Source organism: Bison bison, unplaced genomic scaffold, assembly GCF_000754665.1.
Source record: "Bison bison bison isolate TAMUID 2011002044 unplaced genomic scaffold, Bison_UMD1.0 scf7180017864167, whole genome shotgun sequence".
Taxonomy (NCBI): Eukaryota; Metazoa; Chordata; class Mammalia; order Artiodactyla; family Bovidae; genus Bison; species Bison bison.
In genome coordinates, this window is record NW_011494739.1 from 2,352,348 (window position 1) to 2,363,937 (window position 11,590).

Genomic DNA, 11,590 nt, shown 5'->3' on the forward strand with positions numbered 1-11,590 from the left:
GTCCTCCTAGGTGTCCCTGACCCTCCAGACATGTCATACAGGCACAGATGGGTTCCTGGGGCCTCTCCTGTGATCTCGGGGCTGAGAGGTACGGGAGTAGGGGAGCACAGCACCCGTCTGCCTCTGGCTGAGCCCCCTTCTCGTGAGAGGCCTGGAGGGGCTGAGGGCCCATTCCCCACCCAGTCTCTTACACACCCTGGTCCTCTGGTCCCCAGGCATTCCAGAGAAAACTACCCTACATGGTTTAGGTTCAATTACTCCAAATTCTTCAGGATCATGATTTTGCAATACCACTTGATGCCCAAGAAGCATCTGTGAGTTTCTTTTCCCTTTATTAAAAAAAAAAAAAAGTGGAGTCTTGAAACAACAACAGAGCATTTCAAAGGCACTAACTTTTGCAGAAAAGAAGCTAGTGGTCTGGCCAGGTGAGGGGCTCTTGCTGACCTCAGGGAGACAAAGAGTGAGGCCTTGGGGGACAGGGCCCCCAGAATCTGCTGGAGGCAGTGATAGGGGATTGCCTGTGTCAGGTGGAGGGGAGCCTGAGAATGGGCGCTGTCTCTGGGTGGGGCTGTCCTTCTTCATCACCTTCAGCCTTTCCTCCGGCCTGCTGACACCCCCATTTCCAGGCCACCCTGGGACCCTGGGGTCTCATGCGCTCCTTGTTCTTGGCTGCTGGCAATGCCAATGCAGGAAGCACCACTTTCTGGGGAGTTAGGAGAGCAAAGGAGACAGGAGGCACTTGATGGTGGAGTGACAGGCAGTGAGGAGGTGCCTTGTCTTGCTCTTCCTGCTGGTGTATGGCCTTGGCTGGTGGTTGGGGGGCGTGCCACAGGCTGGGGTGTCAGGGGTGAGGTGGGTGAGGAGGGGAATCCTCCCTTACTCCTGACCCGACAACTTCCTTCCTCACCTCCCCAAGGCTCCCAAGGCTTCCGTGCAGCTGTGGGTGTGCTGAGCAGGTGAGCAAGTGGAAGGCACAGCCCATGGGATCCCTGGGTGACCTTGGACAAGTCCCTTCTCAGCCTCAGTCTCACCAGAGGTACAACAAGCAGGAGGAGCTGGAGGGAATGGAGTGGCCTGGAGAATCTTGAAGTTCCTTTCAGCCTGCATGGCCTCTTCTGGGATAAGCTGGGACGCAGGACATAGGTGACCAGCGGCTCGGGAAACAGGGGCCAGGGCACCTTGAGAGGGAGGGTGCTGAGGGAGCACTGATGCATGCAGCAGGCAGCTTCCAGAAGGGTGGACTCGGCACAAGGCTGGCTGTCCGGCCAGAGGCCCCGTCACGGCTCTTCCATGGCCAGCTGGGGTATCCAGAAGCCTGCGGAGCCTCTTCCAGGGGCTTCCCAGGGAAGCTGGGGGCTGTGGAGATGCCTCTAGGGATGGGCTAGAGCTGGAGGCACCCACAGCTCAGGGTTCCAGAGTCTCCTCTGGAGTGGAAGTAGGGCTCTCAGGACTCAACCAGCCTGCCTGGCTGTGGCCTGGGCCCCGCTCTTAGAAACACCTTCTCTGCAATGGGGCTGAGGAGGGTCAGGGAAAGACCTAGAAAAAGAGGTGTGCTTTCTTTAAGGAGGAATAGAGAGTGAGGAGTTGGGGGGGGCGGGGTGCACAGGAGTTGGTCTCTGTCTTAGTATGTGCATGGTGGTGGTGGGGACACAGTGGAGAAAAACAGGAGGAAAGGAAAAGATAAAAGGAAAGCAAGAAAAAGGAGAAAGGAAGGGTAGGAAGGAGGGGAAAACCGAGGTGGCAGAAATGTAGGAAATGCAGGAGAAAAGAGAGAGGAGATGTGAATGAGAAAAAGAGAACAGGGAAGGGAGAGGAGGGGGAACAGCTAGAGAGTGAAGGGGTGAGAGAGAACTCCTGAATTGGCCAAGGCCCTGGCTGCAGGTTGGGTGCCTAGGTGGGCGCTGGCCGGGGCCTCCCATCCCCCCTGCCGTCCAGCTTCCGGTCCTTGCGCGGGCGCCGCTCTCTCTGGCCCTTCTTCCGATTGGGGTTTCTCTCTGCAACAAGAGCACAGAGTGTTGCTGCTGAGGCCATCCTGACAGATGAGGGGTACCCGCACTCCCCGCAGCAGGCTCGGAATGACACAGCGGTGCTGACCTGACAACCACTCCTTTTGAGAGTTGGGACGGCAGTATCACGTACCCTAAACCGGACACTCTCAATTCCTTAGGGGCTGAAGAGGGCACTGACTTGTGGGGCACCACCCATGCTGGGCATCTGCCTCATTTAGGGCTCGAGGTCCATGTGGGGCCCCCTTTGTCGAGCCCCCCATGTGGGGCTTGGAGGGCCGTTGGGGTTGGGGGCGGGACAGGACCCGCCCACGTGCACTCACTGCGAGGTTTACTGGGCTCTTTGCTGGAGACGCAACACCTTTCACCGGAGTCTCAGCACCAACCTCCCCACTTAGCTCCCAGCCCAGCTCTGCCCTCAAACAACAGTGACAGCAGCACTTGGTTGATGCTCCCGCTGTTGCCAGCTGTGGCTCCAGGTGCCCTGTGTATCTCATCTCCAGGATATCCGGGAGGCAAGGGCAGCCCGGATGCCCCATATGACGCCGTCACCGGGGTCTGTACCCACTGGCTCTCCCACCGTGGGGAGTGGATGCAAATCCCAGACCTGCCGGGGAATCCTGACCCCGCTGTGCCCCCCACCCCCCACGGAGCTGGGGTGAGTGTCTAACACAAACACACAATCAAGTCCCATTTCTCAGGTAAGGCCACTGAGGCCCAGGAGGGCCCTCGCTTACTCAGAGGCACAGCCTGGGCTGGAGTTCTGGGCATTACTTTTGAGTGACTCCCGGCTCACCTGGAGCAAAAGACCATGTCATCTCTGTGGCCTGTCCCCCAACCCCCGCCCTTGCTCACACCATCCTGGTCACTGGCAGGTTCATGCCACTGCCACACCTTCGCTCTGGCTCTGCCTTCTGCCTGGAATGCTCTTCCTGTTGTGAGCGATTATCAACAAGCAAGAAGATGGAGGGTGGGAGCAAAAAAGTGAAAGTCGCTCAGTAGTGTCCGACTCTTTGCTACGCCATGGACTATGCAGTCCATGGAATTCTCCAGGCTAGAATACTGGAGTGAGTAGCTTTTCCCTTCTCCAGGGGATCTTTCTAACCCAGGGACTGAACCCAGGTCTCCTGCATTGCAGGTGGTTTCTTTACCAGCTGAGCCACCAGGGAAGCCCAAGAATACTATCCCTTCTCCAGCGGATCTTCCCGACCCAGGAATCGAACTGGGGTCTCCAGCACTGCAGGCTGATTCTTTACCAACTGAGCTATCAGGGAATCTGGTGGGACCAAGGACAGCCCTAAATTTCTGATTAAAAAGTGTCTGCACATCCAGGCCATCTTCTTGCATCACTAGCCCCACACTCTTCTACAGGAGCTGCTGGTTGCTTCCCCAGGTCTGGGGTCTCTTCGTTTCTGTGGTCCCATCTCAAACTCATCCCCTGTCCCCAGCTGCCCACCATGCATGGGACAGTCCCCCCGGAAGAAGGCACATCCCATCCAGTTCCCTAACAGCTGCCCTAGCTTCACATAGCGAGGAATCAGCTCGCTCAGAGCCGAACTCTTGTCTCGTGTGTGAATGAATGCCAAGTGCTGTGGGACACTTGTCCCCTTGCTGACTAGTCTAGGGCCACCAGTGTGCTGTCAATCAGGAGGTGAGACAGCTCTGTTGGACTTTACAGAGAACTGGTCGCCATTTGGGAAACTGAGTCTCTGATGGCAACACGGTGGTGCCTGAGGCCCTGACTGTGGACGGCTACTGCCTTCACTGTGATGTTACTTCAGTCAGTACTCTCTGGTGTGTTGGACCCAAGCACGGCCATAATGAAACTTGTTTCTCCTTATAGTTAGGCACCAGGCGTGGGTGCACGCTAAGTCCCTTCAGCCGTGTCCTACTCTTTGTGACCCTATGGATCATAGCCCACCAGGCTCCTCTGTCTGTGGGATTCTTCAGGCAAGAATACTGAAGTGGGTTGCCATGCCCTCCTCCATGGGATCTTCCCAACTCAGGGATCCAACTCTCATCTCTTACATCTCCTGCAATGGCAGGCACGTTCTTTACCATTAGTGCCACCTGGGAAGCCCAGCTAGGTACTATACTGATTTTTCTTTTTTAATGACAAGTGCAAATAGGTCACATTATCCATGACTTTGTTTCAGAGTGTCAAGCGGTTGTCCCAAGTCCTTTATTATAGGAGGTATCAGTCTGAAGGGGTCTCAAACCCCTGCTGGAAAGGACAAGCTTGATCTTCGTAAGGGATCTGAGGCTAACCCTTGCAGGTGGACACTGGGGAGGGCAATGCTCAACACACAGGAAGCTGTGACTAGTGGGGCCTTTGGGCAGCCTTGTGCTGTGCTGTGCTGAGTCACTCAGTTGCCTCTGACTCTTTGTGACCCCATGGACTGTAGCTCACCAGGCTCCTCTGTCCATGGGGATTCTCCAAGCAAGAATACTGGAATGGCTGCCATGCTCTCCTTCAGGTGGTCTTTCCAACCCAGGGATTGAAACTAGGTCTCCTGCATTGCAGGCAGATTCTTTACCATCTGAGCCATTAGCGAAGCCCTCAGGCAGCCCTACAGGGACGCTTTGTGGGGGCTGGGTCCTTCAGTCACTATGCCCTGCCTGTTGCCCACCGTGCCAACCCTGGTGCTCACCTCCTGGGCAGGGCCTCCGGATGGGGCATTTCCTTGACTCAGACAGCACCTGGCAGGTGGCCGCCTCCTCTCGCCCGGCCCGGCCAGCCTCCCTCACGCGGGTCTCCAGGCCCCAGGCCGAGCCGCAGGTCTTCCCGTTGTGTGTACAAGGGCTCCAGCTGCCCCAGGGGCTCAGCTCACACTCCTCTGGGGGTGGGAGAGGGAGACAGACAGATGGATGGGGTCAGTTGGCAGTGAGTGTCCCTCAGATCAAGTGCAGGGTCTGAGGGGTTCAGCTCCCTGAAGACACCATCTCCATGTGTTAGAGTCCCAGGCTACCATTAAGGAGCCAAAGGGGAACGTTTAAACAGCTACTTATGAGATCCTGGGATAAGAGCGCTACTAATGCAAACACAGGCCACGGCGGACAGGAAGCCTGAGTGACCGACTGTGTGGCTTTAAAGGGGAAGGCTTCCCTGAGGAGGTGACATAGGAGCCAGAAGAAGAGCAGACTTATCAGGTGGCAGCGGAAAGAAGTACATCCCAGATAGGTGTGTACAGCCCTGGAGGCCTGGCCATCCTGTGTGGGGCACGAGGATGCTATAGTAAGGGACAGAGGGGAGGTTCAGGATGGGAGAGACAGGAGACAGGCTGCAAGGTTGGCTGGGAGGCCCTCAGGGCCAAGACCTGGTTTCTGAACCTGATCGTGTGCTTCTGATAAGCTTTAGGAGGTGGGAGTTATGCTGTGCTGTTGTCATGGACAACAGCAAAATGAGGTCATGGAGAGAAAAGGTAGGGAGTAATTTTTTTAAAATATATAATATATAGTATTCTTTCACATTTGATTCTTTTAAGAGTCCTGGAAAGGTAGGCAGAGAATAGGGCAGCTCTTAATACCTCCACTTTGCAGATTAGGACACGGAGGCCCAGAACAGGTAAGGGGTAAGCTGAAGCTCCAGTCCTTTGGCCATCTTATGCAAAGAGCCAACTCATCGGAAAAGACCTGGATGCTGGGAAAGATGGAGGGCAGGAGAAGAAGGGGGCAACAGAAGATGAGATGGTTGGATGGCATCACTGACTCAATGGACAGTTTGAGCAAACTCCAGGAGATGGTGAAGGACAGGGAAGCCTGGAGTGCTGCAGTCCATGGGGTCAGAAAAGAGTCGGACACGACTGAGCGACTGAACAACTAGGGAAAAGAGGCGCTCGCACAGCAGAACAGCAAGTGTTTACGATCCAGCAGGGCCCAGTGACCAGGTCTCCAGACCCTGGAACTACAGTCCTTCACAGATGCATTCATCTGGGAAGCACAGACTGAGTACCTGCCATGTGCCCCCTGCTGTGCGGGGTGCCCAGATGAGGCAGGGAAGGCACAGCCCCGGGTCTGCCTCCCAGAGCTCACCGTCTACAGCAGTGGGGCTGGAAGGGCAGAGTGCTTGTACAGACCTGGGGAAGCCCTGGCAGCAGTAGGAGACCAGGGGGCCCCATCCTGAGCCACCTGGCGGGCTTCCTAGAGGAGAAGACTCCTGATCTGAGTCTTGAAGTGGCATGGGGAGGTCAGCCAGATTCAGGGAGGGGCAGGAAGGACAAGTGCTCCAATTGAAAGAAATGAAAGTGAAAGTGTTAAGTCGCTCAGTCGTGCCTCTTTGTTGACCCCATGACTGTAGTCTGCCAGGCTCCTCTGTCCATGGGATTCTCCAGGCAAGGATACTGGAGTGGGTTGCCATTCCCTGCTCCAGGGCATCTTCTTGACCCAGGGATTGAACCCAGGTCTCCTGCATTGCAGGCAGATTCTTTACCATATGAGCCACCAGAAAAGCCCATAGTTGAAAGAAATACCCAAGCGAAATCCCCAGATGACTCTGCCCTCCATGGGGAAGCTGGAGCACAGACTCAAGTGGGGGAGGAAAAACCTGATAGGTTGGAGAGGTGGCAGATGGGGACCACATTGCCCACAGCCTGGAGAACAATGGGAGCCACTGAGGGGCCTTGAGCAGAAGAGAACCTGATCGGATTGTCATTCTCAGATCATCGCTCTGGCTTCTGGAAAGAGAGACAGTGTGGGCTGCAGACAGTGAGACTGGAGGCAGGCATATGGGCAAGAGGCTGTGGCCAAGATCCTAGCAATGGGCAGAGAATGAGGAGAGAAAAGGATGTTTGGGTGTAGGGTGGGGAAAAAGGAAAGGAAGGCTGGGGCAAGTTTGGGAGCTTTATTCTGCTTCATTTCCCCCAAAGTTTTTTTTTTTTTCTTTAAACCACCTAACATCTGTATTTATTCTTGTGCATCTTCCGTCTCCCCTGTAAAATGTCATGTCTACAAGGGCAGAAACTTTGTCTGTTTTGTTCACTAATATGTCCTCAGCAACTTAGAAAGTGCCTGGAACATAGAAGATGCTCTAGCAAATATTTCCTGAATGGATGAACGAGATTGGATTGGATGTAGGATGATAGGCAAGAGTCCACAGTGATGCCCATGCTTCCAGGATGGCCAGCCTGTGGCTGGTGGAGCAGATCACTGATGGAGGAAGCCCAGAGGAAGCACCAAGCTGGGGATGGGCAGGGAGGGAAGAAGGCACCCACAGGGCAGGTGAGGATGTGAGTCTGCTGCCCATGAGAAAATGAAGCTGAGGAGAGCAAGTTAGGAGCCATCAGTGTTTGGAATGACCATGAACATGAGCCCAGAGAGACTGTGTGGGCAGAGATATGTGATTCAGGTGAGAACGCTGGAGAACAGCCTCATAAAAGGACAGATCACAGAAGCGGTGCTCACACAGGAATCTGAAAGGAGTAGGGGGAAAACAGCAGTCATGACAACTAATATGACAGGTAATAATAATGACATATATTGAGCACTTACTGTGCCAGCTACTGCATTAAGTACTTTAAAGTGTATTAATTTACCCCTTACAACAACCCTCTCCCATGAAGTAGATTTTATGTTCTATTGTAATTTTCTTAACATTTGGAGAAGCTGAAGGATAGAGAGCTTAACTGACTTGCTCAAGTTCACTAACGGATGATTTTTAGAGATAGCATTTGAACCCAGGTCTTATTCCAAAATCAATACTCTTCTTCTGTACTCTGCAGCTGCCCTTGGCAATAATAATGATGTAGATGTTGGTAGTAATGGTAATCATCACAATAGTGCCTATGATGGGTCTAGTGTATTGAAGGGTTCCTATGTGTCCCTGACACGGCGTTGGGTTTCCCATCATCACGTGACATTCTGCTACGGGTTCTTCCAGGTCTCCTAACACCCCTAACCAGCCCCTGCTCCAGGGAAGGAGGGGACAGGGCAGGGAGAGGATGCCCCCACTCACCCTGGCACTCCCGTGTGCTCTGCTGGGCCGCAGTGCCTGGCGGGCAGGTGGGCAGACACTTTCCCTTGTACAGGTAAAACCGCCTCTTGCACTGGATGCAGAAGTCCTGGCTGAAGCAGCTTTCACACGTGGCTCCGCATTCTGTAATACAGCCAGGACCAGCCCTGGTGAAGGGAGCTGCCTGGGGAGGGGACCCTCTGGGGCTGCCCAGGACTGGGGAGGACCTCTGAGTCTGCATTCTGTAATACAGCCAGGGCCAGCCCTGGTGAGGGGAGCTGCCTGGGGAGGGGACCCTCTGGGGCTGCCCAGGACTGGGGAGGGCCTCTGAGTGACCCAAGCTATGTAGTACTGGGGTCCGGATTCAGTGTGTCTCTGGAGAAGGGAATGGCAACCCACTCTAGTTTTCTTGCCTGGAAAATTTTATGGACAGAGGAACCTGGCGGGCTACAATCCATGGGGTCACAAAGAGTCAGACACAATTGAGTGACTAACATCTCATTTGATGTTGTCCACAAATGGGGCTGCATTTCAGAACTCCTTTCTCATTTGAACTGAGGCTCAGTGGGGGCAGGTGTCATGTCCAAGGTAGGAAACATGATTATATTGATTCTCTTTATCATTTGAGCTGAGGCTCAGAGAGAGCTAATACCTTGCCTGAAGTCACACAGTGAATCTGGGCTGGTAGTGAGGATTCCCTACTCCATTTCCACCAAAGCTCAAAGATGGTCATGATTTGCCCAGCTCACAGTGAAAACCAAAGTTAGGAGTTAGGACTCCTTTTCCCATTGAGCTAGGCCCAGGGAGAGTGAGTAGCATGCCAAAGGCCACAGAGCAAACTAGCGTAGAGGTGGAAGTTCCCTGTTGTTAGTGTTGAGCTCAGAGAGGGCACTGACTTGCTTAGGGCTTCAGAGCCAGCCTGAAAGCTAGCATATATCTGAGTCTGGGCTCAGGCATACACTGCTTCCCCAGGGGTTGTTGTGTTGAGAGGTGGGATGTGGACCAGGAGTGCGCAGGAGCGCAGTGCTAGCATAAGACAAGGGGGGGGGGCCACATACTTTTGCACCTGTTGACTTCCTGGCCGCGGACGCCGAAGTAGCCGGGGGGACAGTCGTGCACACACTTGCCGTACTGGCGGATACCTTCCCGACGGATAAACAGGAAGAGCCTCTGCTGGCAGGGTGAGCAGCCGTTCTCCTCTGAGCAGATAACACAGCCTGTGCAGTTGCCCCCCGGAACAGTGCCCACTGCCAGCCAGACCAGGGTGGAGGATGGGGAAAGGGAGAGAGAAATAGTGAAACCACATGTGTCAGCAGCTCAGACTGTCTCATTGGGATAGAACAGTAATTGAGCACGTGGCCATTCACATGACTGCACTTCCGATGCAACTAGATCATGTGACTTTGGTCATGTGACCAAAACCTGGCTAGTAGGTTATAAGGTAAAGCAGTGTGTGTGCAACTTCTAGAAAGCTTAAAGGGCAGGGGGCATGCCCTTTGTCATCCCCTGATCCTTCCTGTTGGGTGGAATGTGAACACGAGGGCTGGAGCACAAGCATCTGTTTTGGATCATGTGTTAAAGATGTTGGAGAAATAAGATTAAAAGTTTGGTCACTCACTGACATATTTAATCTTCACTAATACAGTGTGTATTTTTGAGTGTGTTTGTGGTGCACATGCATGAGGGGGTGGGAGAAGACCCTCGTCTCCTTGCTGCCTTTGTGAACAATACCCCATTCCTCACTGATGCCATTATCAAGGGCTCCCAACATCCTCAAGTACAGTAAGTAAAGGGAAGGAACTTTTTGTTCCAGAATTGGCAACCAAAGCTGGGGAGAAAAAGGTGAGAAATACCCTAGAAAGAAAGGTCCTCCAGGGCTTACAGGGAGTCTTTGCCATCCGACTACCTCTGATCATGCTGACACCAAGACAGGAGGACTCAGGAGAGTTAGGAGCTGTCAACTTGGGGAAGAGGGGATTGCTGTGGCTTCCCCTCACTTCCCAAACCCCCAAACCAAGTGAGAGGAGATGCAAGGGTACCCCTCACAGAGACTGTTGCCTGCAAAAGGGGGTGACCAGCACCTCACACCCCGGTTGGATGTTGGCTTTTGTGGCTCTGCTCCTTCCAACCCCGCTTTGAGCACAGAAAAGAGACCAGGAGAGGGAAGGGAGGCAGCAGAAGAAATTGCACATCCTTTATGGCCAGCATGAGGGGTTCTCAGCGGCAAGTCTCCCCAGGAGTAGTCAGGCTCAAGAAGCCTCACCCAAGAAGGCTGGTTTCTGGCAGGTGCCTGAGCAAGAGGCAGTATGGTAGACCACTGGGGGTTGGTGGGAGCTGGGGAGAGTCAGAAAGTAACCGGCTGTCATTAAGGGACAGGAAAGGGCCAGGCAGCTTCATAGAGGTGGAGATTAGGGAAACATGAAACTGTTGCGTGTTTATACCTCACCAAGTTCAGCTTGTTTAATAAACTAGTTACCTTGGCACTATGTAAGCCCACTGGCCCTGAGATGTGACCCCACCAACAAAGGGCAAAGAGACCCTCTATTGGCTTGAGGTGATCTCTGCCACCTGGCAGAATAGGACTCAGATTAGAAATTATGTTCAATGACAGAGAAACAGAAGGGTATTTCCTGAAAACTGAGTTTGTGGTCGGAGACCGCCTGACATGGGCGTGGGTGGTACTGCCCATTTTGCAAGTGAAGAAACAGAGGCTCAAAGAGGTGAAATGACACACCCAGCATCCCCCAGAATCAGTGGTGCAGGGACACACGTCAGTCAGCACCACACTGCCACTCGGCGCACTTGCTCAGGGCCTCCTCTGTGTCCGGCAGAGCCTGGGGCTGCAGGCGTGAGCAACACGTGGCCCTGCTGTTCTGGGACCTTACAGCCTGGTTGGGAGGGTTGCAGCCCACAAAAGTGACTGTAACAGCAACGCAGATGGTGCAAAGCAAAACCCTTACTAACTGTTGTCTCTCAGAAGAGTTTAGGGATCACGCATCCCAACCCCTGCAGCTTCACTGGGGACCCAGACGCCAGAGAAGTTGGAGCCTTCCCCAAGGTCAGGCAGCCAAATAGCAAAGAAATTCCAATTAGAGCTACTGCAGTATTTGTAGAGTGAGATTTCAACATGCTGCAGAAAAAACAACCCAACAAGGACTCACCCCTGACCTGGGAGGGTTGTCAGTGTGTGTGCATGCATGCATGTGTGTGGACAGGTGATGGATCTCAACTACCATCATTCATCACCAGCTCTTTGAAGAGCTGTTGGCTCTGCCTCTTGCTGCATCCCTGATCCCAGCAGTTGGTAGGGTGCCCTCTAGTGCCTTGCTGTTGTAATGACACCCCTGACTTTTTGAATCTGATGGCCTCACTCCGGTTTTCATCACATCTCTATAACTCATAGGAGATGAGTCCTGAATATTCTTTGGAAGGACTAATGTTGAAGCTGAAACTCCAGTACTTTGGCCACCTCATGCGAAGAGTTGACTCATTGGAAAAGACTCTGATGCTGGGAGGGACTTCAGTTCAGTTGCTCAGTCGTGTCCGACTCTTTGCGACCCCATGAATCTCAGCACGCCAGGCCTCCCTGTCCATCACCAACTTCCGGAGTTCACCCAAACTCACGTCCATTGAGTTG

General features: G+C 53.6%; 1 protein-coding gene across 1 annotated transcript in view; it reads right to left on the minus strand.

Annotated features, from left to right (window-relative positions):
- Window positions 1-1,890: 1,890 nt before the first annotated feature.
- The window catches only part of RSPO4 (R-spondin 4), a 34,408-nt gene continuing 24,708 nt past the window's right edge, over window positions 1,891-11,590 (minus strand). Inside the window, exons 2-5 of the mRNA XM_010841896.1 lie at window positions 9,012-9,200; window positions 7,957-8,097; window positions 4,658-4,843; window positions 1,891-1,994 (exon numbers count right to left, since the gene is read on the minus strand). Coding sequence (XP_010840198.1) covers window positions 1,891-1,994; window positions 4,658-4,843; window positions 7,957-8,097; window positions 9,012-9,200 — 620 coding nt within the window. The remainder of the gene's footprint in view (window positions 1,995-4,657; window positions 4,844-7,956; window positions 8,098-9,011; window positions 9,201-11,590) is intronic.